Below are 26,682 nucleotides of genomic sequence, written 5' to 3'. Positions count from 1 at the left end.
CAAAAAACAGCAAGAGATGCCAGTAAGAACCCTTACCTGAACAGAAGATATGCCTACATTCACTACTGCACCCTGCACTCTTTAGACCAAATACTGTTGACTGTATGCAGGGATTGTATGAATACTCGGTCTTACCTGTTAGATGGTGGGAATGGTAGTGACACGCCCAGAACTACGAATACAGAGCAGCTCAAGGAGTCCATAGTCCACAGTTCAATCATGTGTCTATGAACCGGTTTTATCACTCTATAATGTGTTAGATAGACCGCTTCTCATGGCTATGATAATAACGCTGCCCACATGGAAAACATATAGAAGAATTTAACAAGATTCTTATGAATTCTACCTGGAACTTGTAAGTAGCACATATGGCAGCAAATACACTTACAAGATTCATAGAAGATTCTTGTAATATCTGACTTATGTGGGAGGTTTACGTTTAGACAACAGAAATGTTGCATGTATTGGATAAAAAAACATGCAAGAGATATGTAAGGTCTCACATACATGGGACACAAATGTCAAAGCACTTGAATAATGTTAATAAAAAGCTGTTGCATGTGACCTCTAAGGTCTCACATACATGGAACATACACATTTCAAAGCACTTGTATACCACCGCCTGACGTCATTCACACATGCAATGTAACACTTATTGAAAAATAAGCAAAGTCCGCCTCGAGGAGGAGGAGTAGGAGGAGGAAGGGTGAAAGCAGGAGGAGGAGGAGGAGGAGGAAGGGTGAAAGCAGGAGGAGGAGGAGGAGGAAGGGTGAAAGCAGAAGGAGGAGAGGAGGAGAAGGAGGAAGGTTGAAAGCAGAAGGAGGAAAGGAGGAGGAGCAGGAGGAGGAGGAGGAAGGGTGAAAGCAGAAGGAGGAGAGGAGGAGCAGGAGGAGCAGGAGGAGGAGAGAAGGAGGTGGTGGAAAGGAGGAGAGGTAGGAGTAGGGGGAGGATGAGAGGATGAGGGGAGGAAGAGGATGAGGAATGACTTTGATAGCAGCAGTGAATCTATTTGGTTATTAAGTGGAGATCTTTCAGCAATCATTCTCATGAAAGCACATTGGTACAGTAGTCAGTGACAAATATCTAAGCTAAGCAGGGCTGGGCATGGTGAAAAACCTTGATGGAAGAACAAAAGGCATAGTTGAAGATAAATCAACTGTCCAATGGGAAGTGCTGCCCATGCTTAACCATGGAAATCCATGCCTTTAAATGAAAATGTATATACAAATATTATATTTTTCTTTTAGTATTTGGCATGTTTAAAAAAAAGTAAAACTTATAAGGAAAGGGTTTATTTTGAAGAGGTTGCATTCTCAGAACATCACATGTTCTTATAATATTCATAAAATACTCATGTAATTTATATATTGTTTCTAAAATATGGCATACCATATCTTTTGGGGAAATTCCCCAAAATCATGTACTAAATTGTGTATGTCATATAAGGCATATTCTTTAAGTCAACACATGTACAAATACTGTACAACACTGAAATATAATGCAAAACATGTACAATCTTACCAGATCCTTATTAGATTACGTATTAGATTTTTGTACAAAAACTCTTATTTGATCTTCATGATTCTTTTCCATTTCACGACAACAGTGCCCAGAACACTGAAAAGTACAGTAACCAAATAAAATAAAATAAAATAAAATGTTATTGGTCACATACACATGGTTAGCAGATGTTAATGCGAGTGTAGTGAAATATTTGTGCTTCTAGTTCCGACAGTGCAGTAATATCTAACAAGTAATCAAACAATTTCCCAACAACTACCTAATACATACAAATCCAAAGGGAGGAATAAGAATATGTACAAGCAGTGGCTTGGGTGGTTGTTGTCCTTGATTACCTTTTTGGCCTTCCTGTGACATCGGGTGCTATAGGTGTCTTGGAGGGCAGGTAGTTTGCCCCCGGTGATGTATTGTGCAGACCGCACCACCCTCTGGGGAGCCTTGCGGGTGAGGGTGGTGCAGTTGCCGAACCAAATGGTGATACAGCCTGACAGGATGCTCTTGATTGTGCATCTGTAAAGGTTTGTCAGGATTTTAGGTGACAAGCCAACTTTCTTCAGCCTCCTGAGGTCGAAGAGGCACTGTTGCACCTTCTTCGCCACACTGTCTGTGTGGGTGGACCATTTCAGTTTGTCTGTGATGTGTACACAGAAAAACTTCAACATTTCCACCTTCTCCACTACTGTCCCTTTGATGAGGATAGGGGGGTGCTCCCTCTGCTGTTTGCTGAAGTCCACGATTCACTCCTTTGTTCTGTTGATGTTGAGTGAGAAGTTGTTTTCCTGACACCACACTCTGAGTGCCCTCACCTCCTCCCTGTAGGCTGTCTCGTCGTTGTTGGTAATCAAGCCCACTACTGTTGTGTTCTCTGCAAACTTGATGATTGAGCTGGAGGCGTGCATGGCCACGCATTCATGGGTGAACAGAGAGTACAGGAGGAGGCTGAGCACGCACTCTTGTGGGTCCCCAGTGTTGAGGGTCAGCGAAGTGGAGATTTTGTTTCCTACCTTCACCACCTAGGGGAAGCTTGTCAGGAAGTCCAGGACCCAATTGCACAGGGCGGGGTTGAGAATCAGGGCCTCCAGCTTAATGATGAGCTTCGAGGGTACTATGGTGTTGAATGCTGAGCTGTGGTCAATGAAAAGCATTATTTTGGCCAGATGGGATAGGGCAGGCGTATGCAGTTTAATGTCGATTGCATCATCTGTGGACCTGTTGGGGCGGTATGCAAACTGAAGTGGGTGTAGGGTGGCAGGTAAGGTGAAGGTGAAGGTATCTCAAAGCACTTCATGATGACAGAAGTGATTGCTATGGGGCGGTATTCATTTAATTCGGTTTTCTTGTCCCTTCTTGGGAACAGGAACAATGGTGGCCATCTTGAAGCAGACTGGGATAGGGAGTGATTGAATATGTCCATAAACACCAGCTGGCTGGTCTGAGCATGCGGCTAGGGATGCCATCTGGGCCAGCAGCCTTGCTAAGGTTACTCACATAAGCCACAGAGAAGGGGGGGGGCATAGCAGGCCATGGCACTGTATTGTCCTTAAAGCAGGCAAAGAAGCGAGACGTCAGTGTCCATAACGTGGCTGGTTTTCTTTTTGTAGTCTGTGATTTCCTGTAGGCCCTGCCACATATATCTCGTGTCTGAGCCGTTGAATTGTGACTCCACTTTGTCCCCATGCCGACATTTTGCTTGTTTGACTGCCTTGCAGGGGGAATTTTTTTATTTTTTTAACTAGGCAAGTCAGTTAAGAACAAATTCTTATTTTCAATGACGGCCTAGGAACAGTGGGTTAACTGCCTTGTTCAGGGGTAGAACGACAGATTTGTACCTTGTCAGCTCGGGGATTTGAACTTGCAACTTTTCGGTTACTAGCCCAATGCTCTAACCACTAGGCTACCCTGCGGCCCCGGAATAACTACACTGTTTATATTTAGCCATATTTCCAGTCCTCTTTCCATGGTTAAATGTGGTGGTTCGCGCTTTCAGTTTTGCGCAAGAGCCGCCATCCATCCACGGTTTCTGGTTAGGGTAGGTTTTAGTAGCCACAGTGGGTACAACATCTACAATGCACTTCCTTATAAACTCACCCACTGAGTCAAAACAATCTTGAAGCGCGGATTCCGATTGGTCAGACTCATTTACCAAGGTAAATTCATATGTAGAATATAAGGGGTATACAGAATACCCATGAGTCAACTTTGTGATTGTGAAAGCCTCCTCTGATTTTGGCCCCTTTCCCAAAACTGATTGTATTGTGCTTGGAATGATACCATTTGCTCCAGTCTACAATCTCACTCTACATGCACAATAAAGATAAACAAGTAAAATAGTGATCTTTTCCTTTCTTTTTGTTTTGTCTGCAGCCTGGCTGGTCGATTAAAAATATATATATTTACTTTTTAATTTCCAAGTAACTGCTTATTTTGCACCTTTAACATGGGTTGAACCTTCTCCCTCTTTGTCACGTTCTGACCTTTATTTCCTTTGTTTTGTATTTATTTATTTATGGTCAGGGCGTGAGTTGGGGTAGGCAGTCTATGTTTGTTTTTCTATGATTTTGGGATTTGTATGTTTCGGCCTTGTATGGTTCTCAATCAGAGGCAGGTGTCATTAGTTGTCTCTGATTGAGAATCATACTTAGGTAGCCTGGGTTGCACTGTTTGTTTGTGGGTGACTGTCTATGTTAGTTGCTTGTGTCAGCACAGGTCTCATTTATAGCTTCACGGTCGTTTATTTGTTGTTTTTGTATTCAGTGCTTTCTTTTATTAAATATTCATCATGAACACATACCACGCCGCATTTTGGTCCTCTGATCCTTCTCGCCTCTCCTCTTCAGATGAAGAGGAGGACGACCGTGACACTCTTGACCTTTAGTCATGCAGAGTTTTTCTGACATTTATTCATTTTATTCACCTTGTTCTTGACCTCACATTGTTTTTCATAGATATTTTCAGAACTACAGCTTTACGTGAAAAACATTCCATGCAATGTTTGTCTTGGCTTGTGCACTAACATTATTCAGTATATTTATTTAAAACTAGGAATAGGGACTTTGTTGGAAGGTTCAAAATCATTTTCTGTAGCCCACCTATGAAACGTCAGTGGCTAAAATTCAGGTCACACTGTTTATTTATCTGATTAATTATGAACTTTCTATAGAATTTTACAATCGACATTATCAACCTACATTTATGCCAAAATAAGATTGTTTTCCCTGCATGAATGCAACGGCCTACAGCTAATAATGAGTGGGAGTCAATGGGAAGAGATTTAGTGATGTTAGGAAACAGCTAGCAGCATGGGTGTGAGTCACACCTGTCCTCATGCATCTCCTCACACACATAACTGCTGATGTCTCTCTTTCCTTAGGCACTTAGGCAATGGATTCCTCCGTCTCAGGGGTGATGGGCCTCTTTTAAAATGGCTGACTGTATTAAAAGTTATTCTTCTCATACGATTGTAGGATTATCACTTACTGTATTTTCACCTTGGCCCGTGCAATGCGCAGACTCACAATGTATCAAAATCAAATCAAATTCAATTTCATTGGTCACATACACATGGCAAGCAGATGTTAATGCGAGTGTAGCGAAATGCTTGTGTTTCCAGTTCCGACAGTTCAATTATATCTAACAAGTAGTCTAACAATTCCACTACAACTACCTAATACACACAAATCTAGGTAAAGGAATGGAATAAGAATATGTACATATGGATGAGCGATGACCAAGTAACATACGCAAGATCATAAGCCAGCAAGTGGTGTGCCAGCCAAGGAGTGTTTTATAGGCCTATGTGTTACAATAATACAAATTCCGATATTATATGAGACGTACTTTGAAATGTGTTAGCGTAACTGTATAGTATTTTAAACTATTGGGGAAATTGTTAGGGGTCTTAAAATAAGTTAATGTCACCGTGACATTATGAAACCAAAACAACTTCCTCCTCGCCTCTTCTTCCATCACACCATCCTTCCCTCTGTTGTGTCTGTTGAGCATGCTTCTAGTCATGTGTCTGGACAGAATGCTCCTGCTGTGTACTGTGATCTTTGGTGAGTTGCTTATGATGTTATATTTAAATACTAACTGCCATGTTTTAAAATGTGAAGAGCCTTATCACTAGGATAATAGGGATAGTCAAAATTGTTTATCTTAATTAACAACTCCTCAACTAACTGTAAGTTGGTCACTTGCTTACATTGACATAACATTACATATGATGCAACATGGAGATTTGACTAGTAATCCAGTTTTATATTGTGGCATTTTAACATAAAGTAAGGGATATATTGACAAATATATATCTATTTTTTAGATATGACAAAAATGAGCTGCAGAGCAGTTTGCCCCATGTATTGAGGCTCAGGACTATTATAAAAAGAGGGAAAATTACTTCTGTACAATTCTATCCATTCACTGATGCAATTGTGTAATCAACCATATAAAAGGGGACAGAATAAGGAGTTAAAGCGCAGAGACCACGTTGGTACAGTAGGATGATAATGCAAGCAAAGCAAAACGAAGCATGCCCCTTCCCCTTTTCTTAATTTATCTCTATTGTGAAATGTCCCACCATGCCACATTGTACCAGACTACCCGGCAACAAACAGCTGGACAGAGAGTCATTCTTTTAATTTTGTACAATTCTATTTAATTTCATTGTTCATTGATAATTGATTGTACTGTGAACACAATGTTCTTCCTCCATAGCATGACTTTAAGATTTAGTTTTAGCTAGGATTAATTGTCTGTAGGATGCTATTTGTTACTTCTGTTCTGTTATAGTGTGGTGCTACTATTTTTACTTGTACAGTATCTTCTTCACATCTACCAGACAGTGACATAGTTGCAAAGTCACATTGTTGCCAAGTCATATTGTTGCACTATGGGGCTTTAACTTTCGGTATAGCTCATGTTTCTCTGCTACTTCATCCCAACAGGCTTCTGGAAGGACACCTATGCTGTGTCCCCAGTGCCCTCTGTCCCAAACTATGTCCCTGCCTTGGCAGGCTCCTGCGTGGTCATCCCCTGCTCCTTCACTCCTCCAGCCTCTCACTCCATGGGGAAGGTGGTGGGCGTGAGGCTGCGCTACAGGACTGGTCACACCTTCCTCCTGCGGAGTACAGCTTTCAGTTCGGATGACAAATCCACGGTCAGCAAGGAGTTCCAGGGCCGGACATCCCTCCAGGGAAACACGGACGATGGAGACTGCTCTGTAATGATTGACAAGGTCCACCTGGCTGACTCCAATGTCTATCAGCTGGCGCTGAAGGGCCATGGACAGAAAGACTGGGGGAAGGAGAGGAGTGTCAACATCATTGTGTCAGGTGAGAGGGATCTCATTGCACAGAATTACATACACTGAGTATACCAAATATTAGGAACACCATCCTAATATTGAGTTGCATCCCCCCTTTGCATTCAGAACAGTCTCAATTCATCAGGGCATGGACTCTGCAAGGTGTCAAAAGCGTTCCACAGGGATGCTGGCCCGTGTTGACTCCAATGCTTCCCACAGTTGTGTCAAGTTGGCTGGATGTCGTTTGGGTGGTGGACCATTCTTGATGCACACGGGAAACTGTGGGAAACTGTTGAGCTTGAAAAACCCGGCAGCGTTGCAGTTCTTCACACAAACTACTATACCCCGTTCAAAAACGTTTGTCTTGCCAATTCACCCTCTAAATGGCACACATACACAATCCATGTCTCAAGGCTTAAAAATCCTCCCCTTCATCTACACTGATTGAAGTGGATTTAACCGGTGACATCAATATGGGATCATAGCTTTCACCTGGTCACCTGGTCAGTCTATGTCACTGGAAGAGCAGATGTTCAAAATGTTTTATAATCTATTGTTACTTAACAGAATCTCTGCCTCTCATCTGTTATTATATAGAGATAAAGTAACTGCTATCATTTTTGTTGTTAACATGTTTAATACGTGATAAGAGGGTTATTTTATATGGCTCATGTTAATACACCAATTTTTACACATACTGAGTTGAATTATCGCTAATGCTAATGGACTAAACATTTACTTTATCCCCATTTAGACTATGTTCATCAAGTCAGTTCTTATCTCTCTTTGTCCCCATCACTGACAGAGTTCCCAGAGCTCCCAGTGATCAGCGGTGTGAGGGCAGCTACAGAAGGACAGATGGTGTCACTAAACTGCAGCATCAGTTACTCCTGTCCCTCCCAGGCCCCCACCCTCCAGTGGCGGTGGGAGAGAGGAGCTCAGGAGAACAGCAGCGAGTACGGGGAGCCGCATGTACTCCAGCCCCAGGGTCAGGGGCCTACACTACGGACCTCTCTCACCTTTATCGCATCGTATCGCATCAAACCCAGAATGAGGTGTGAGGCAGTATATCCAGGAGGAAGAAGAGTATACACCGTAAAGGAGCTCCATGTGACATGTAAGTACTTTCTATATAAATGTATGATTGTTTGCAATGCTAAGCTAGGGCCCATATTCATAGTGTTTCAGACTGCTGATCTAGGATCAGATTTTACTTAATTCAAAATATTTTATAGGCTGGGGGAGCTGATCCTAGATCAGGACTCCAACTCAGAGATGTTTTATGAATACTGGCCTTGATTGCTATTGTATCTCTCCTCTAGTCCCTCCAAAAGATGTCACAGTCCAGGTCCATACCTTGACTGTCCAGGAGGGGTTGAACGTGTTACTGGCCTGCTCCTGTAAAGCTGACCCGCCTGTGACAGAGTACAGGTGGTCATACACCCAACATGGGCTAACTGTAGACCTTCACCAGCGCACATTTACGGTCCGGGTGTACAATGTGACCCGAGACATGAGGGTCCGCTGCACAGCCCAGAACCTAATTGGACGGGCAGAGTCCAAATTGACTTCCTTAAACATTCAATGTAAGCATTTTATACAGTCAATGTTTGATTGATTATTTTACTTCCAATTCCTGCGTATGGATTTAAACGGCTGCTGTTTGTACACTTTACATTGTGATACAAGAACAATATATTTTGGTACTCTAACGTCCCTGATACTTCCATGATGCTCTCTCTCTTTCTATTGCTCTCTCTCTCTCTCTCGTTCTCCCTTCTTCTATCCCCCAGACAAGCCTGTCATCCTCCATCTCTCCTCCTACTGTGTTGTGGAAAGGTTGGAGGTTCTGTGTCGCTGTTCTGTAGACGCCAACCCCCGGCCTGCCGTCACCTGGAGTGTCAACGGTAGTGTTCCACCATACAGATACAACACATCAGTGGGCTCAGAGAATGGTACACTAACAGCCATGCTGAAGGGCCACATGGACACTCCACTGAGGGTAGTCTGCTTCGCCATCAATGCACTGGGCAATGACTCCCACACACTGCTTCAGGCAGAGGATGGTAAGCATCGGGGCACCACACCACACAAGAGAAATACATGGGTGCATATTAATTGTATTTCCTTTACTCCTCACATCCCCTTTCCTCGCTTCCTTCTCAAAACGCATTGGAGGAGAAGGTCAGAGGAAAGGATCCTCTGACCTTGTCCTCCAATATATATTGAGAAGAAGGCGAGGACATGTGGAAACAGGGAAACACAATTGAGATGCACACACATTATACATGGTGTATTGTAGGAAGCATCTGTACTGTGAGTAAAATATGAGGGCGAAATACTAAGCATGAATCGTTCAAGGTCGCTAAGGCCTATTCTTTCAGATTATCCTTACAAATGTATGAATGATTCCTGCAATGTCACTGGGGGTTGACCTGTTCCATTAATATAATATAATAATACAGTATAATATAAGATAAGATCATCTGTTGGCTGAAAGTTGAAGAGCAAAAAAGGTGGTATCTTTAGTTTACATGGCTGTGTTTTTGTTGTTGACTGACAGGTTCTCTGCTGTGGAAAGTGATACCTGCAGTATGCATCTCTTTGGCCACCTTCCTCCTCTCTCTACTCCTCCTGTTCTGCTGTCGAAAGAGGTCAGGAAAGTAAGAAACATATTTTCTGAGAGTTGCTTTCTCTGACTTCTCTAACGTCTGCCACCATTGTGCCTCAGTTACTTCAGATGTCTTACAAACTTGGAATAACCAAATGACATACCAGTACATCAAACATATGTTGTTTTATTTAAGATAACATTGAATAGAATTATGAAAGAGGAACATACAAAACCGTTGCAAGAGTAGAAATATTACATCTTAAAAGTAGATGTTTCATGATCATGTCCTCTCTAATCCAAACTCTTGTCTTTAACTTCATTCCTTAAAGGCGTGTGCTTACCTGCAGACCTCCGGTGTATCCTGGAGACATGGGGATCTACCAGGATCGGATGCCCCTCTACATCAACTGCACTGAGGTCACCAACATCTACAACAATGGCAGTTACCAGCTGGTTTACCAGAACTGCACCCCTCTTTTCGTCCAGACCAAACAGGTACACCTACTTACTATTGTACCAAAAATATATTTTTGCTTGTAAATGGGTATGTTACAATACAATGCAATACAGTAGCTTTATTATCCATTGAAACATAAATATCCAATTGAATGGCTGATTGACCACATTATGTTGTGTCTCAGACACATCCGATGGGGAGGCGAGATGGGGGGAGACGAGGTGGAGAGAGGAGAGGGGGAGAGAGAAGAAGAGGTGAAAGACGAGGAGGGGAGAGAAGAGGAGGAGAGAGTCAAGGGGGAACGATGGACAGAGGAACAAGAGACAGACAAAGCCCTGCCTCCAATGACAATAATACTGAAACAGCTATCTACCTGGAGATCATCTGAGTTCATCTCTCAGTGAGGTATGTCATGGATAGCTCTGGTCCAGATCGTTAGCACGTAACGGCTTGGACTAGAGCTATGTCATGGAGTGGAAGAAAGCTCTTGCAGTGTATAACAATACAAGCACGAACGTACTGCTTGACTGATGAAGATAATGGCACAATGATATCATATCCATTTGATATCATTTTGCATGATTATACATACTGTTAGGCAAAATTATACAAAATGGGTTAAGTGGCACATTAAGATGATCCTTCTCTCCTTTAAAATTATATATACAGTTGAAGTCAGAAGTTGACATACACCTTTGCCAAAAACATTTAAACTCAGTTTTTCAATATTCCTGACTTTTAATCCTAGTAAAAATTCCTTGTCTTAGGTCAGTTAGGATCACCACTTTACTTTAAGAATGTGAAATGTCAGAATAATAGTAGAGAGAATGATTTATTTCAGTTTTTTTTTCTTTCATCACATTCCCGGTGGGTCAGAAGTTTACATACACTCAATTAGTATTTGGTAGCATTGCCTTTAAATAGTTTAACTTGGTTCAAACATTTTGGGTCGCGTTCCACAAGCTTCCCACAATAAGTTGGGTGAATTTTGGTCCATTCCTCCTGACAGAGCTGGTGTAACTGAGTCAGGTTTGTGTGCCTCCTTGCTCGCACACGCTTTTTCAGTTCTGCCCACACATTTTCTATTGGATTGAGGTCAGGCTTTGTGATGGCCTCTCCAATACCTTGACTTTGTTGTCCTTAAGCCATTTTGCCACAACTTTGGAAGTATGCTTGGGTTCATTGTCCGTTTGGAAGACCCATTTGCGACCAAGCTTTAACATTCTGACTGGTGTCTTGATATGTTGCTTCAATATATCCACATAATTTTCCACCCTCATGATGCCATCTATTTTCTGAAGTGCACCAGTTCCTCCTGCAGCAAAGAACCCCGACAACATGATTCAGCCACCCCGTGCTTGCAAGCCTCCCCCTTTTTCATCCAAACATAACAATGGTCATTATGGCCAAACAGTTCTATTTTTGTTTCATCAGACCAGAGGACATTTCTCCAAAAATGATGATCTTTGCCCCCATGTGCAGTTGCAAACCGTAGTCTGGCTTTTTTATGGCGGTTTTGGAGCAGTGGCTTCTTCCTTTCTGAGCGGACCTATCAGGTTTATGTCAATATAGGACTTATTTTACTGTGGATATAGATACTTTTGTACCTGTTTCCTCCAGCATCTTCACAAGGTCCTTTGCTGTTGTTCTGGGATTGATTTGCACTTTTCGCACCAAAGTACGTTCATTTCTAGGAGACAGAACGCGTCTCCTTCCTGAGCGGTATGACGGCTGCGTGGTCCCATGGTTGTTTATACTTGCGTACTATTGTTTGTACAGATGTTCCCAAGGATAAACCAGACTTGTGGAGGTCTACAATTTGTTTTCTGAGGTAATGGCTGATTTCTTTCGATTTTCCAATGATGTCAAGCAAAGAGGCACTGAGTTTGAAGGTAGGCCTTGAAATACATCCACAGGTATACCTCCAATTGATTCAAATTATGTAAATTAGCCTATCAGAACTTCTAAAGCCATGACATAATTTTCAGGAATTTTCCAAGCTGTTTAAAGGCACAGTCAACTTAGTGTATGTTAACTTCTGACCCACTGGAATTGTGATAAAGTGAATTATAAGTTAAATAATCTGTCTGTAAACAATTTTTGAAAAATGACTTGTTTGACTTGCACAAAGTACATTGGGGCAAAAAAGTATTTAGTCAGCCACCAATTGTGCAAGTTCTCCCACTTAAAAAGATGAGAGAGGCCTGTAATTATCATCATAGGCACACTTCAACTATAACAGACAAAAGGAGAAATAAAATCCAGAAAATCACATTGTAGGATTTGTAATGAATTTATTTGCATATTATGGTGGAAAATAAGTATTTGGTCAATAACAAAAGTTTATCTCAATACTTTGTTATATACCCTTTGTTGGCAATGACAGAGGCCAAACATTTTCTGTAAGTCTTCACAAGGTTTTCACACACTGTTGCTGGTATTTTGGCCCATTCCTCCATGCAGATCTCCTCTAGAGCAGTGATGTTTTGAGGCTGTTGCTAGGCAACACAGACTTTCATCTCCCTCCAAAGATTTTCTATGGGGTTGAGATCTGGAGACTGGCTAGGCCACTCCAGGACCTTGAAATGCTTCTTACGAAGCCACTCCTTTGTTACCCGGGCGGTGTGTTTGGGATCATTGTCATGCTGAAAGACCCAGCCACGTTTCATCTTCAATGCCCTTGCTGATGGAAGGAGGTTTTCACTCAAAATCTCACGATACATGGCCCCATTGATTATTTCCTTTAAACGGACCAGTCGTCCTGGTCCCTTTGCAGAAAAACAGCCCCAAAGCATGATGTTTCCACCCCCATGCTTCACAACTCAGCATTATTTTGTTACTTTGTTACTTTGGTCCCAGCTCTCTGCAGGTCATTCACTGTGGTTTCTGGGATTTTTGCTCACCGTTCTTGTGATCATTTTGACCCCACGGGGTGAGATCGTGCGTGGAGCCCCAGATCGAGGGAGATTATCAGTGGTCTTGTATGTCTTCCATTTCCTAATAATTGCTCCCACAGTTGATTTCTTCAAACCAAGCTGCTTACCTATTGCAGATTCAGTCTTCCCAATCGCCTCTTCAATGTTGACGTTGAGACTGGTGTTTTGCAGGTACTATTTAATGAAGCTGCCAGTTGACAACTGGTGAGGCATCTGTTTCTCAAACTAGACACTCTAATGTACTTGTCCTCTTGCTCAGTTGTGCACCGGGGCCTCCCACTCCTCTTTCTATTCTGGTTAGAGCCAATTTGCACTGTTCCATGAAGGGAGTAGTACACGGCGTTGTACAAGATCTTCAATTTCTTGGCAATGTCTCACATGGAATAGCCTTCATTTCTCAGAACAAGAAGAGACTGATGAGTTTCAGAAAAAAGTTATTTGTTTCTGGACATTTTGAGCCTGTAATCGAACCGACAAATGCCGATGCTCCAGATACTCAACTAGTCTAAAGAAGGCCAGTTTTATTGCTTCTTTAATCCAAACAACAGTTTTCAGCTGTGCTAACACAATTGCAAATGGTTTTCTAATGATCAATTTGCCTTTTAAAATTATATTATTGGATTAGCTAACACAACGTGTCATTGGAACACAGGAGGTTGCGATAATGGGCCTCTGTACGCCTATGTAGATATTCCATTAAAAATCAGTTGTTTCCAGCTACAATAGTCATTTACAACATTAACAATGTTTACACTGTATTTCTGATCAATTTTCTGTTATTTTAATGGACAAAAAAAGTGATTTTCTTTCAAAAACAAGGACATTTCTAAATGACCCCAAACTTTTGAACGGTAGTGTATATATATAAATATATTTTGTGTACATAATTGTAGGCTTAGCAGTCCTAGCTACTTCATTAGTGTACATACAGTGCCTTGCAAAGGTTTTCATCCCCCTTGGAGTTTTTCCTATTTTGTTGCATTACAACCTGTATTTTAGATGGATTTTTATTTGGATTTCATGTAATGGACATTCACAAAATAATTCAAATTGGTGAAATTTAAAAACAATTAATTACTTTTTCAGAAAAGTTGAAAGAATGAAAAATGAAAAAGGGGTGTGTGCATATGTATTCACCCCCTTTGCTATGAAGCCCCTAAATAAGATCTGTTGCAACCAATTACTTTCAGAAGTCACATAATTAGTTAAATAAAGTCCACCTGTGTGCAATCTATGTGTCACATGATCAGTCACATGATCTCAGTATATATACACCTGTTCTGAAAGGCCCCAGAGTCTAGCTTTGGGGGATGCCTTGCTTGACCACACCCTCCTTCCTTGCTCCTTGCTCCTGCCTGCCTGCCCTGCCTCGCCTCGCCCACCAATCCAATTGTTTTTTACGGACAGAAAAGAGCAGAGGCTCTGAGCTGTCCGATCAGATCCATTGTCTACTGAGCCCCAGAGTCTGCAACACCACTAAGCAAGGGGCACCACCAAGCAAGCGGCACTATGAAGACCAATGAGCTCTCCAAACAGGTCAGGGACAAAGTTGTGGAGAAGTACAGATTAGGGTTGGGTTATTAAAAAAATATCCAAAACTTTGAACATCCCACGGAGCAACATTAAATCCATTATTAAAAAATGGAAAGAATATGGCACCACAACAAACCTGCCAAGAGAGTGCTGCCCACCAAAACTGAGGGACCAGGTCTAGGAGCTGCAGAGCTGCAAAACTCCACAGAGGAGCTTGGAGTATCTGTCCATAGGACCACTTTAAGCCGTACACTCCACAGAGCTGGGCTTTATGGAAGAGTGTCCAGAAAAAAAGCCATTTAAGGGGGTTTAAGGGGAAACATTTAAATGTCTTGGAATGTCTTAGTCAAAGCCCAGACATCAATCCAATTGAGATTGCTGTACACCAGCAGAACCCATCCAACTTGAAGGAGCTGGAGCAGTTTTGCCTTGAAGAATGGGCAAAAATCCCAGTGGCTAGATTTACCAAGTGTATAGAGACATACCCCAAGAGACTTGCAGCTGTCATTTCTGCAAAAGGTGTCTCTACAAAGTATGAATTTTTTGTCTTATTTCTTGTTTGTTTCACAATATAAAACATATATTTTGCATCTTCAAAGTGGTAGGCATGTTGTGTAAATCAAATGATACGAACCCCCCAAAATTGTAAGGCATCCAGGTTGTAAGGCAACAAAATAGGAAAAATGCCAAGGTGGTGAATACTTTCGCAAGCCACTGTAGTTTGTGGCTGATGAAGATAATGGTCCACACATGATATTCACCTATTTCATGCAGTACATTTTTGCATCATTACATGTATAATGTCTGTATAATGATATTCTAGATGGGATGAACATGATTGTATGATGTGATGATGATAAAGGTGTTGGACACACCTCTCTTATTAAACAATCACTTTTGCATGTTTTTTATATAAATGTGCCTCTCTTCACCTCCCATCCCGACCTTGTACTCAAGAGGATTGATGGTTACTAAACCAAAAGCCATTCTTCACTACAGTAAAAAGCTATTTCATATTCTTCCATATGTATGTTCTGGTTCTATATTCATGTGACAAAATAAAGCTTTTTTCTGTGCTTTTAATGTTGTTAAGAATTTTTAATATTTTGTTTTACCACCAACATGAAATACAATCCAATAAGTGGCAGAATATACCCACATACTGGTTGCAATATACACTATCATACATAACCCCGTAAGAGCTTTGCTACTACAACCAATTCAATCTTCTGGGATTTCCTTTCCATCTGTTCGGTACAATTAATGACCATAGCAATAAATGCAAAGAAGCCAACCTTACTAAAGCACAAATCAAATCAAAATCAAATCAAATTTATTTATATAGCCCTTTGTACATCAGCTGATATCTCAAAGTGCTGTACAGAAACCCAGCCTAAAACCCCAAACAGCAAGCAATGCAGGTGTAGAAGCACGGTGGCTAGGAAAAACTCCCTAGAAAGGCCAAAACCTAGGAAGAAACCTAGAGAGGAACCAGGCTATGTGGGGTGGCCAGTCCTCTTCTGGCTGTGCCGGGTGGAGATTATAACAAAACATGGTCAAGATGTTCAAATGTTCATAAATGACCAGCATGGTCGAATAATAATAAGGCAGAACAGTTGAAACTGGAGCAGCAGCACAGTCAGGTGGACTGGGGACAGCAAGGAGTCATCATGTCAGGTATTCCTGGGGCATGGTCCTAGGGCTCAGGTCCTCCGAGAGAGAGAAAGAAAGAGAGAATTAGAGAGAGCATATGTGGGATGGCCAGTCCACTTCTGGCTGTGCCGGGTGGGGATTATAACAGAACATGGCCAAGATGTTCAAATGTTCATAAATGACCAGCATGGTCGAATAATATTAAGGCAGAACAGTTGAAACTGGAGCAGCAGCACAGCCAGGTGGACTGGGGACAGCAAGGAGTCATCATGTCAGGTAGTCCTGGGGCATGGTCCTAGGGCTCAGGTCCTCCGAGAGAGAGAAAGAGAGAAGGAGAGAATTAGAGAACGCACACCTAGATTCACACAGGACACCGAATAGGACAGGAGAAGTACTCCAGATATAACAAACTGACCCTAGCCCCCCGACACATAAACTACTACTGCAGCATAAATACTGGAGGCTGAGACAGGAGGGGTCAGGAGACACTGTGGCCCACTCCGAGGACACCCCCGGACAGGGCCAAACAGGAAGGATATAACTCCACCCACTTTGCCAAAGCACAGCCCCCACACCACTAGAGGGATATCTTCAACCACCAACTTACCATCCTGAGACAAGGCTGAGTATAGCCCACAAAGACCTCCGCCACGGCACAACCCAAGGGGGGGGGGGGGGGGGGGGGGGCGCCAACCCAGACAGGATGACCACATCAGTGACTCAACCCACTCAGGTGACGCACCCCCTCCAGGGACGGCATGAGAGAGCCCCAGTAAGCCAGTGACTCAGCCCCTGTAATAGGGTTAGAGGCAGAGAATCCCAGTGGAAAGAGGGGAACCGGCCAGGCAGAGACAGCAAGGGCGGTTCGTTGCTCCAGAGCCTTTCCGTTCACCCTCCCACTCCTGGGCCAGACTACACTCAATCATATGACCCACTGAAGAGATGAGTCTTCAGTAGAGACTTAAAGGTTGAGACCGAGTTTGCGTCTCTGACATGGGTAGGCAGACAGTTCCATAAAAATGGAGCTCTATAGGAGAAAGCCCTGCCTCCAGCTGTTTGCTTAGAAATTCTAGGGACAATTAGGAGGCCTGCGTCTTGTGACCGTAGCGTACGTGTAGGTATGTACGGCAGGACCAAATCAGAGAGATAGGTAGGAGCAAGCCCATGTAATGCTTTGTAGGTTAGCAGTAAAACCTTGAAATCAGCCCTTGCTTTGACAGGAAGCCAGTGTAGAGAGGCTAGCACTGGAGTAATATGATCAAATTGTTTGGTTCTAGTCAGGATTCTAGCAGCCGTATTTAGCACTAACTGAAGTTTATTTAGTGCTTTATCCGGGTAGCCGGAAAGTAGAGCATTGCAGTAGTCTAACCTAGAAGTGACAAAAGCATGGATTCATTTTTCTGCATCATTTTTGGACAGAAAGTTTCTGATTTTTGCAATGTTACGTAGATGGAAAAAAGCTGTCCTTGAAATGGTCTTGATATGTTCTTCAAAAGAGAGATCAGGGTCCAGAGTAACGCCGAGGTCCTTCACAGTTTTATTTGAGACGACTGTACAACCATTAAGATTAATTGTCAGATTCAACAGAAGATCTCTTTGTTTCTTGGGACCTAGAACAAGCATCTCTGTTTTGTCCGAGTTTAAAAGTAGAAAGTTTGCAGCCATCCACTTCCTTATGTCTGAAACACATTCTTCTAGCAAGGGCAATTTTGGGGCTTCACCATGTTTCATTGAAATGTACAGCTGTGTGTCATCCGCATAGCAGTGAAAGTTAACATTATGTTTTCGAATAACATCCCCAAGAGGTCAAATATATAGTGAAAACAATAGTGGTCCTAAAACGGAACCTTGAGGAACACCGAAATTTACAGTTGATTTGTCAGAGGACAAACCATTCACAGAGACAAACTGATATCTTTCCGACAGATAAGATCTAAACCAGGCCAGAACTTGTCCATGTAGACCAATTTGGGTTTCCAATCTCTCCAAAAGAATGTGGTGATCGATGGTATCAAAAGCAGCACTAAGGTCTAGGAGCACGAGGACAGATGCAGAGCCTCGGTCCGATGCCATTAAAATGTCATTTACCACCTTCACAAGTGCCGTCTCAGTGCTATGATGGGGTCTAAAACCAGACTGAAGCATTTCGTATACATTGTTTGTCTTCAGGAAGGCAGTGAGTTGTTGCGCAACAGCCTTTTCTAAAAAGTTTTAAAGGAATGGAAGATTCGATATACGCCGATAGTTTTTTATATTTTCTGGGTCAAGGTTTGGCTTTTTCAAGAGAGGCTTTATTACTGCCACTTTTAGTGAGTTTGGTACACATCCGGTGGATAGAGAGCCGTTTATTATGTTCAACATAGGAGGGCCAAGCACAGGAAGCAGCTCTTTCAGTAGTTTAGTTGGAATAGGGTCCAGTATGCAGCTTGAAGGTTTAGAGGCCATGATTATTTTCATCATTGTGTCAAGAGATATAGTACTAAAACACTTGAGCGTCTCTCTTGATCCTAGGTCCTGGCAGAGTTGTGCAGACTCAGGACAACTGAGCTTTGAAGGAATATGCAGATTTAAGGAAGAGTCCGTAATTTGCTTTCTAATAATCATAATCTTTTCCTCAAAGAAGTTCATGAATTTATCACTGCTAAAGTGAAAGTCATCCTCTCTTGGGGAATGCTGCTTTTTAGTTAGCTTTGCGACAGTATCAAAAAGGAATTTCGCATTGTTCTTATTTTCCTCAATTAAGTTAGAAAAATAGGATGATCGAGCAGCAGTAAGGGCTCTTCGGTACTGCACAGTACTGTCTTTCCAAGCTAGTCGGAAGACTTCCAGTTTGGTGTGGCGCCATTTCCGTTCCAATTTTATGGAAGCTTGCTTCAAAGCTCGGGTATTTTCTGTGTACCAGGGAGCTAGTTTCTTATGAGAAATGTTTTTAGTTTTTAGGGGTGCAACTGCATCTAGGGTATTGCGCAAGGTTAAATTGAGTTCCTCAGTTAGGTGGTTAACTGATTTTTGTCCTCTGGCGTCCTTGGGTAGACAGAGGGAATCTGGAAGGACATCAAGGAATCTTTGTGTTGTCTGTGAATTTATAGCACGACTTTTGATGATCCTTGGTTGGGGTCTGAGCAGATTATTTGTTGCAATTGCAAACGTAATAAAATGGTGGTCCGATAGTCCAGGATTATGAGGAAAAACATTAAGATCCACAACATTTATTCCATGGGACAAAACTAGGTCCAGCGTATGACTGTGACAGTGAGTGGGTCCAGAGACATGTTGGACAAAACCCATTGAGTCGATGATGGCTCCGAAAGCCTTTTGGAGTGGGTCTGTGGACTTTTCCATGTGAATATTAAAATCACCAAAGATTAGAATATTATCCGCTATGACTACAAGGTCCGATAGGAATTCAGGGAACTCAGTGAGGAACGCTGTATATGGCCCAGGAGGCCTGTAAACAGTAGCTATAAAAAGTGATTGAGTAGGCTGCATAGATTTCATGACTAGAAGCTCAAAAGACGAAAACGTCATTTTTTTTTTTGTAAATTGAAATTTGCTATCGTAAATGTTAGCAACACCTCCGCCTTTGCGGGATGCACGGGGGATATGGTCACTAGTGTAGCCAGGAGGTGAGGCCTCATTTAACACAGTAAATTCATCAGGCTTAAGCCATGTTTCAGTCAGGCCAATCACATCAAGATTATGATCAGTGATTAGTTCATTGACTATAATTGCCTTTGAAGTAAGGGATCTAACATTAAGTAGCCCTATTTTGAGATGTGAGGTATCATGATCTCTTTCAATAATGACAGGAATGGAGGTGGTATTTATCCTAGTGAGATTGCTAAGGCGAACACCGCCATGTTTAGTTTTGCCCAACCTAGGTCGAGGCACAGACACGGTCTCAATGGTGATAGCTGAGCTGACTACACTGACTGTGCTAGTGGCAGACTCCACTATGCTGGCAGGCTGGCTAACAGCCTGCTGCCTGGCCTGCACCCTATTTCATTGTGGAGCTAGAGGAGTTAGAGCCCTGTCTATGTTGGTAGATAAAATGAGAGCACCCCTCCAGCTAGGATGGAGTCCGTCACTCCTCAGCAGGTCAGGCTTGGTCCTGTTTGTGGGTGAGTCCCAGAAAGAGGGCCAATTATCTACAAATTCTATCTTTTGGGAGGGGCAGAAAACAGTTTTCAACCAGCGATTGAGTTGTTCTGGTCACTCTGTACTGGCCTACTACTCACAGTGATCCTCTCAGTCTCCCTCCCCCTTTCCCCACCATCCTCTACTTTCTTCATTGCCTCAGAACCTCTTCTCAAACCCCCCTGTAGTTCTTCTGCCTAAAATCTCTGACCCCCAAAAACGTATTTGCTGGTTGTTTCAGAACCCACTACGGTGTTTCGCGTGCCAGGTTGATGGTCATGTTGCAACAGTATGTAGGAGGGAGATTCTGTTGTATGAAAAGTGTGCAGAAAGGCATGGGACAAAGAAATGTGTAGTTTCGGTGGGAAAAGTGGAGTGTTTCAATTGTGGGGGTGGCCATGTTGCTAGGGATCAGAAATGTCCTGTGCGGTTGAGACAGGTTGACGTTTCGAGGGTGCAATTAGTGCAGAAAGTGTCATATGTGTTCCAGGTACCCATGCCGACAGTTGGGCAGAAAGTGTCATATGTGTTCCAGGTACCCATGCTGACAGTTGGGGCCAAAGTAGTGGGAAGGGGTGGTGGGGTTTGTGGGGATAGTGGTATATATTGTATATATAGGTTTAGATGGTGGTGCGATTTCCTTTTCTCCCCATTTCCCTTTTGTTGTGAACAATGTGCAATGCTCTTTTCGAACTGTTAAAAGGCAGAAATAAGCAACAAAGCGTCTAGTTGGCCGTAAAACTACACGAAGAATAATAAGAAGAAGCGTCAACTGTTTTGATTGGCTAAATAAAATATCAACCGGAAGTCACATCAGAGGTTATGAATTGAGAGGGATTTTGGTGTGAAATTCAGGGGGCACGGTTCAACCTCCAAATACGTTTCGGCTGTTTTTGTCTGCCTTTACATTAGAATAAAATTCACAGGGAAGTCAAATACAATGCATGAAACACAGAGATGTCAGACAGGGTACTTCTATTGAGCATTTAGAGGCGTTTTGCTTTCTATAAACTAGCTATGAACGTGTTCCATTGTTTGCTACTCAGGCAATTGCTAACTAGCTAGCAAGCGTAGAGGTTTGGTTTTGATTAGCTGAAAAAAAAACACAAATAAAGCGGCACCACTTTTTTGACAAGTCAAGTGACTAGCGCAAAATGCCGGAGATAAAACTCAAGCATGTAGTGTCTTGCAGCACCGAAGACAATGTAAGTTGTCCAACTACTATCTAGACTCATTAGCTAATACAGTATTCGTTAGCCCGCTTGCTAGCTTCCTAACGTGTTAGCTAGCTAAGTTTGCTTGTTGTCTGATTGATAGATAATGTCGACTGTCTAGCCCTCTACTGTATATAAGTACAGTCTGACCATGGCTATTTTTTAAGCCCACCAGAACAAAATCATTGTGATAGTACTGAACAATATTTGCATGCTCCATTCGAAGTAGCTAGCTAGCTACAGTACACTTCCCAGTCATTTCTTGTTGTCAAAAATGTATCTTCTTGAATGCAAACAGTAACACTCATTTCCAGTGGTGACAACACCAGATGGTAATTGAAGATCATGGGGTCCTAGCTATTCTTGTTGTTTCCTTGCAGACTCACAAGGCTGACAACCTGCTGAGCTCAGACACATACAGAAAATGGAAAGCAGCAAGGCCAGGGGAGAAACAAACCTCAGTCATTATACAGGTAATAGGCTACTTTTCCTCTGCTCTGTGTTTTCATGGGATTGTGTAACAATTCACTGACTCCAATTCATACAGAAAATTTGTGGGTGTTAAATTCTCGATTTTGAGGTCAAAAGTGTTGTGAGTGTTATATCTTAGTGTTGATTCTAGTGGGGTTAACACCAGTGGGATTTACAGGTGTCTTTACTCGACTGAGTTAATTTCTGTTAATTCCCTGAATGAAAAATACTTTGGCATGCTTTTTTGCAGGTAGATTTTTTTGAATAGTTTGTTTTAATATATCCTGTATATTTCTGCATGCACATTAATTAATTGATCTGAGACAAATAATGTGCACTTTCCTAAAATATTCCAATCTGTAAGTGGTTGGACTTATTGCACCCGTACTGAGATAGTTGTTCCAGTTTAGGTGTTTTAGGTAGTCTTGTTTGATGAGTTCTTCACCATAGCAGTTATTCTGAATGCAGATTGTAGATAATCAATTTTTGAATATCTTCCCTACTAGGGGTGTAAGTAAACGTTAACATTTTAAAAATAAATTGTGATTTTCAACCTTAAGAGAAAAAAACCTAACTGAATAACTATCACTAACAGGTCCCGATCGCCGTCATCATAAAGGGAAAATAAAAGTTGAATAAATACCTAACGCAACAAAAATCAAATCAAATATTATAACAAGTGTAGACCTTACAGTGAAATGCTTACTTCTGAGCCCCTAACCAATGCTGTAACGTTAGTAGGAGGGAAAAATCAGAGCAGCAGCTCAAATGTGAGTGACAAGGGGAGGGGGGGGATAGCGACCATGTCAACTTGTGCTGGTAGACTACGTATTGCTAGTTATTTATCATCTCATCTGATTACATCAGGGCTCTTCAACCCCAGTTGGAGAGCTACCCTCCTATAGGTTTTCGGTCCAACCCCAGTTGTATCTAACCTGATTTGGTTTATCAACCAGATAATTATTATAATCAGGTGCTCTAGATTATAGTTAGAGCGAAAACCTACAGGACAGTAGCTCTCCAGGAACAGTTTTGGAGAGCCCTGGATTACATAGTACCTGTATTGACTGCATCAAACCAAGGGAAGCTAGTTAAGCCAGCTAGCTAATGTTAGCTAGGCTAATTGAAACTATTTAACTTTAACTATACACTTTCTCCCCTTCTCAATCTTACACTAACAATTCAGATTATTATGTAGAAGCCTACCTGTTGGCTCTTGGTGTTGTAGCCTGTCCTTCTCATTTAATTTCTTATTCTGTAATCTTAATTCTTCCATAGATATATATATTTTTTTTTACCATTAACTTGGCAAGTCAGTTAAGAACAAATTCTTATTTACAATTACAGCCTACACCTGACGATGCTGGGCCAATTGTGCGCCACCCTATACGACTCCCAATCACGTCCAGGGTGTCTTTAGAGACACCTCAAGCACTGAGACGCAGAGCTTTAGACCGCTGCGCCACTCGGTAGCCCAGTGGCTAATAACTTGCCACATGGAGGTTCTAGCTCTGACTTTAGCCTAGTGCCGGTATGATGACTTGTGATTGGACGACAAAAACAAGCAACATGCGACACGTGAAAAGCAAGAGCAGCAGTAGCGATACAACTTTCTCTCCGCAGGAAGCACGATGTAGACCATCTACATTGTGAATTCACTTGGAATTAGAGGAATGTTTCTTATAGTTTTAATGGAAACCAATAAAAAATGTCTGTTAACTGACAAGAAATGTCCAATTGTCACATCCCTACTCCCTAAAGATTGATTCCAATAGGAATGACTAATTACTAATTATTATCTAATTGAAAATTAGATATTTCTGTATTTAATTAGCAAACATTTCTAAAATCATGTTTTCACTTTGTCATTATGAGTTATTGTGTGTAGTTGGATGTGAAATACATCTATGTAATCCATTTTGAATACTTTTCTGAAGGCACTGTATGTATTGTAACACTGCATTGCCCTGTTTGTTTTTTTCCCTAGTTTGTACTAAATAACCCATGCTCTTTCCCCCATCGTTTCAGTTTGAGAAAGAAGAGCAGGTGTACAGCATAGACATAGGAAATGAAGGGTCTGCTTTTATCGAGGTGCTTGTGGGACACTCAACCTCTGTCAAAGACCAGGACTATGAGGTATGCCACCCCCTTACTGTGTATTGTAGCACCTGTATACCTTGCTGATATCTACCACACTGAATGCACTGAGTGTGCTCTTTATTATGGACAATGCATAGTTGTGGCTTTACTACCATCAGGTATAGTGTGCTGCTTAATTCCTAAGAGAACTTCTCACTGTCTCTCCCAGGTTTTGCTGGTCACGTCCTCCTTCATGTCCCCCATGGAGAGCCGTAACGGCACCAACATCAACCGCGTGCGCTTCTTTGGCCCTAACCAGCTGGTGAAGGCTCACGCCCAGGAGAAATGGGACCGCGTGAAGATTGTGTGTAGCCAGCCGTACAACAAGGTGAGCTGCACAGCACTAAAAGCGAACATTAGTGGACAGAGAGCATTGTGTGTCTATGTGATGCCACCTAAATCAATGTAAACCAGGGTCGTATTCATTAGGCAGGAAACAGACTGAAACAGGGTGGGACTAACAACACTTGTCCAATAAGAAACGTCCATTTTTGTTTTCCTTTGACATGTCTTACATTCAGTGTCTCAGCTAGGATTTTGACGTCATTGAATTTGAGGTTAAGGTAATTGGCCAGGCCAAGGTCACTGGCATAAGGGGGGTCTGCTTCTTAATAAAACCTATTTGAAAAAATCCATTACACTTCATTATTATCATGACGTTTCATTGTTATTATTCAGGTTATTACTTATTAACGGAGTCAAAATAAAGATGTGTGTCCTTTTCTGTTGGTTTTTGTTGCTGTTGGTTTTTGTTGCATATAATAAAATTCTATACAGATCCTATTTCGACACAAAATCATTGAAATTAAGTCTGGTGGGTTTTCTACCACTTTCCCCTCAAAATAGTCGCATAACGTCACAATCCGTGCTGCTGTCATTCGATGGCATTGGCATATGTTCTTCAAAGAGAGGACGCTGTAATGAGAGAAATAATGTAGCCTAAGCTACTGAAAATAGGCCTTGACAAGATTACATCATGACAGAAGTGTTTGATTTTATTAAAGTGATGGAGTCCAGACAGGCTGCTTTAGGACATTTTCTGAGTGGTCATATAGCCCTATAGAACCCCCCCAGGGGCGGTGTCCATAATACCCATAAAAACTTGGGGTCAAACAGGGAAATTGTTCCAATCGTTTTTCCACCATTCATTTTCCCCATAGGTTTTTTTTTTTATAAACACTTAGAATAGGGGCTATGTTTCGTGTAGGCTTACCCTGGCGTGACGTTTTGATAACCATGTAAATCTCTCTCGGACTTTTTCCAATATATTCCGCTCTATTTACTCTCTAATTTCAAAATTGCCGTTATGTTATACTACCAAGCTCCTACATGTCATCTCTAGCTGACACATTTGCTAACAGTTATTGTGTTAATTTGAAACTTGCACAAGACAGTTCACAGAATTGACATTTTTTTGAGAAATGTAGCCAATTTATTCATTGCTACATTTAGCTAACAATATATAGTTAATCCTGAGATTTTTACCTTTGCCTCAATTTGTCATTCTCGTCCAGATCATCATGGCATTTGTAGTTCTTTATGACAGCCACATTAGCAACTAATTAGCGTTTCATTTTTAGTGGGGGAAGTACTGTCAAATATATTGATAAGTCACCTTGTCCTAGAGAGATTTACACGGGTATCAAAACTAGAGGTCGACCGATTCATCGGAATGGCCTATTTCAAGTTTTCATAACAATCGGAAATCGGTATTTTTGGGCATGTTTTATTTATTATTTATTTTTATACCTTTTTATTTAACTAGGCAAGTCAGTTAAGAACACATTGTTATTTTCAATGTCTGCCTAGGAACTGTGGGTTAACTGCCTTGTTCAGGGGCAGAACGACAGATTTTCACCTTGTCAGCTCAATTTATCTTATAAAAAACAATCAATCATAATCACTAGTTATAACTACTAATCTAGTTTAGCAGGCAATATTAACCAGGTGAAATTGTCACTTCTCTTGCTTTCATTGCACGCAGAGTCAGGGTATATGCAACAGTTTGGGCTGCCTGGCTCATTGCGAACTAATTTGCCAGAATTTTACGTAATTATGACATACATTGAAGGTTGTGCAATGTAACAAGAATATTTAGACTTAGGGATGCCACCCGTTAGATAAAATACCGAACGGTTCCGTATTTCACTGAAATAATAAACGTTTTGTTTTCAAAATGATAGTTTCCGGATTCGATCATATTAATGACCAAAGGCTCGTATTTCTGTGTGTTATTATGTTATAATTAAGTTTGATTTGATAGAGCAGTCTGACTGAGAGCAGCAGGCCCGTAATCATTCATTCAAACAGCACTTTCGTGCGTTTGGCCAGCAGCTCTTCGCAAGCACAGCGCTGTTTATGACTTCAAGCCTATCAGCCTAATGGCTGGTGTAACCAATGTGAAATGGCTAGCTAGTTAGCTAAGTTTGCGCTAATACTGTTTCAAAAGTCACTCGCTTTTAGATTTGGAGTAGTTATTCCTATTGTGCTGCAAGGGCCGCGGCTTTTGTGGAGCGATGGGTAACGATGCTTCGAGTGTGGCTGTTGTCGATGTGTTCCTTGTTCGAGCCCAGGTAGGGGCGAGGAGGGGGACGGAAGCTATACTGTTACACTGGCAATACTATAAGAACATTCAATAGTCAAAGGTATATGAAATACAAATGGTACAGAGAGAAATAGTCCTATAAATACTATATTAACTACAA

General features: G+C 41.8%; 2 protein-coding genes across 2 annotated transcripts in view; both read left to right on the top strand.

Moving 5' to 3' along the window:
• The first annotated feature begins 5,521 nt into the window (after positions 1 to 5,521).
• On the top strand, positions 5,522 to 10,282 carry LOC139380782 (sialic acid-binding Ig-like lectin 5). The gene is made up of 8 exons (XM_071123801.1): positions 5,522 to 5,576; positions 6,465 to 6,851; positions 7,629 to 7,940; positions 8,146 to 8,409; positions 8,617 to 8,889; positions 9,387 to 9,486; positions 9,767 to 9,932; positions 10,079 to 10,282. The coding sequence occupies exons 1-8, from the start codon at positions 5,522 to 5,524 to the stop codon at positions 10,280 to 10,282; spliced, it is 1,761 nt and encodes a 586-aa protein (XP_070979902.1).
• A 10,576-nt stretch (positions 10,283 to 20,858) lies between these two features.
• LOC139366199 (DNA repair protein XRCC1-like) overlaps positions 20,859 to 26,682 on the top strand; it is a 28,873-nt gene continuing 23,049 nt past the window's right edge. Inside the window, exons 1-4 of the mRNA XM_071103426.1 lie at positions 20,859 to 21,358; positions 21,748 to 21,840; positions 23,867 to 23,974; positions 24,147 to 24,305. Coding sequence (XP_070959527.1) covers positions 21,308 to 21,358; positions 21,748 to 21,840; positions 23,867 to 23,974; positions 24,147 to 24,305 — 411 coding nt within the window. The 5' untranslated portion in view covers positions 20,859 to 21,307. The remainder of the gene's footprint in view (positions 21,359 to 21,747; positions 21,841 to 23,866; positions 23,975 to 24,146; positions 24,306 to 26,682) is intronic.

This window comes from Oncorhynchus clarkii, chromosome 2 (genome assembly GCF_045791955.1).
Source record: "Oncorhynchus clarkii lewisi isolate Uvic-CL-2024 chromosome 2, UVic_Ocla_1.0, whole genome shotgun sequence".
Lineage (NCBI taxonomy): Eukaryota > Metazoa > Chordata > Actinopteri > Salmoniformes > Salmonidae > Oncorhynchus > Oncorhynchus clarkii.
The sequence above is the reverse complement of the archived record's forward strand: the minus strand, read 5'-3'. Positions and strand labels throughout refer to the sequence as shown.

Coding starts and splice junctions, on each gene's coding strand:
- LOC139380782 (XM_071123801.1), top strand. CDS start 5,522: ATGCTTCTAGTCATGTGTCTGGACAGAATGCTCCTGCTGTGTACTGTG. Junction 7,941..8,145: donor AAAGGAGCTCCATGTGACAT/GTAAGTACTTTC, acceptor TCTCTCCTCTAG/TCCCTCCAAAAGATGTCACA. Junction 9,933..10,078: donor TTTTCGTCCAGACCAAACAG/GTACACCTACTT, acceptor GTTGTGTCTCAG/ACACATCCGATGGGGAGGCG.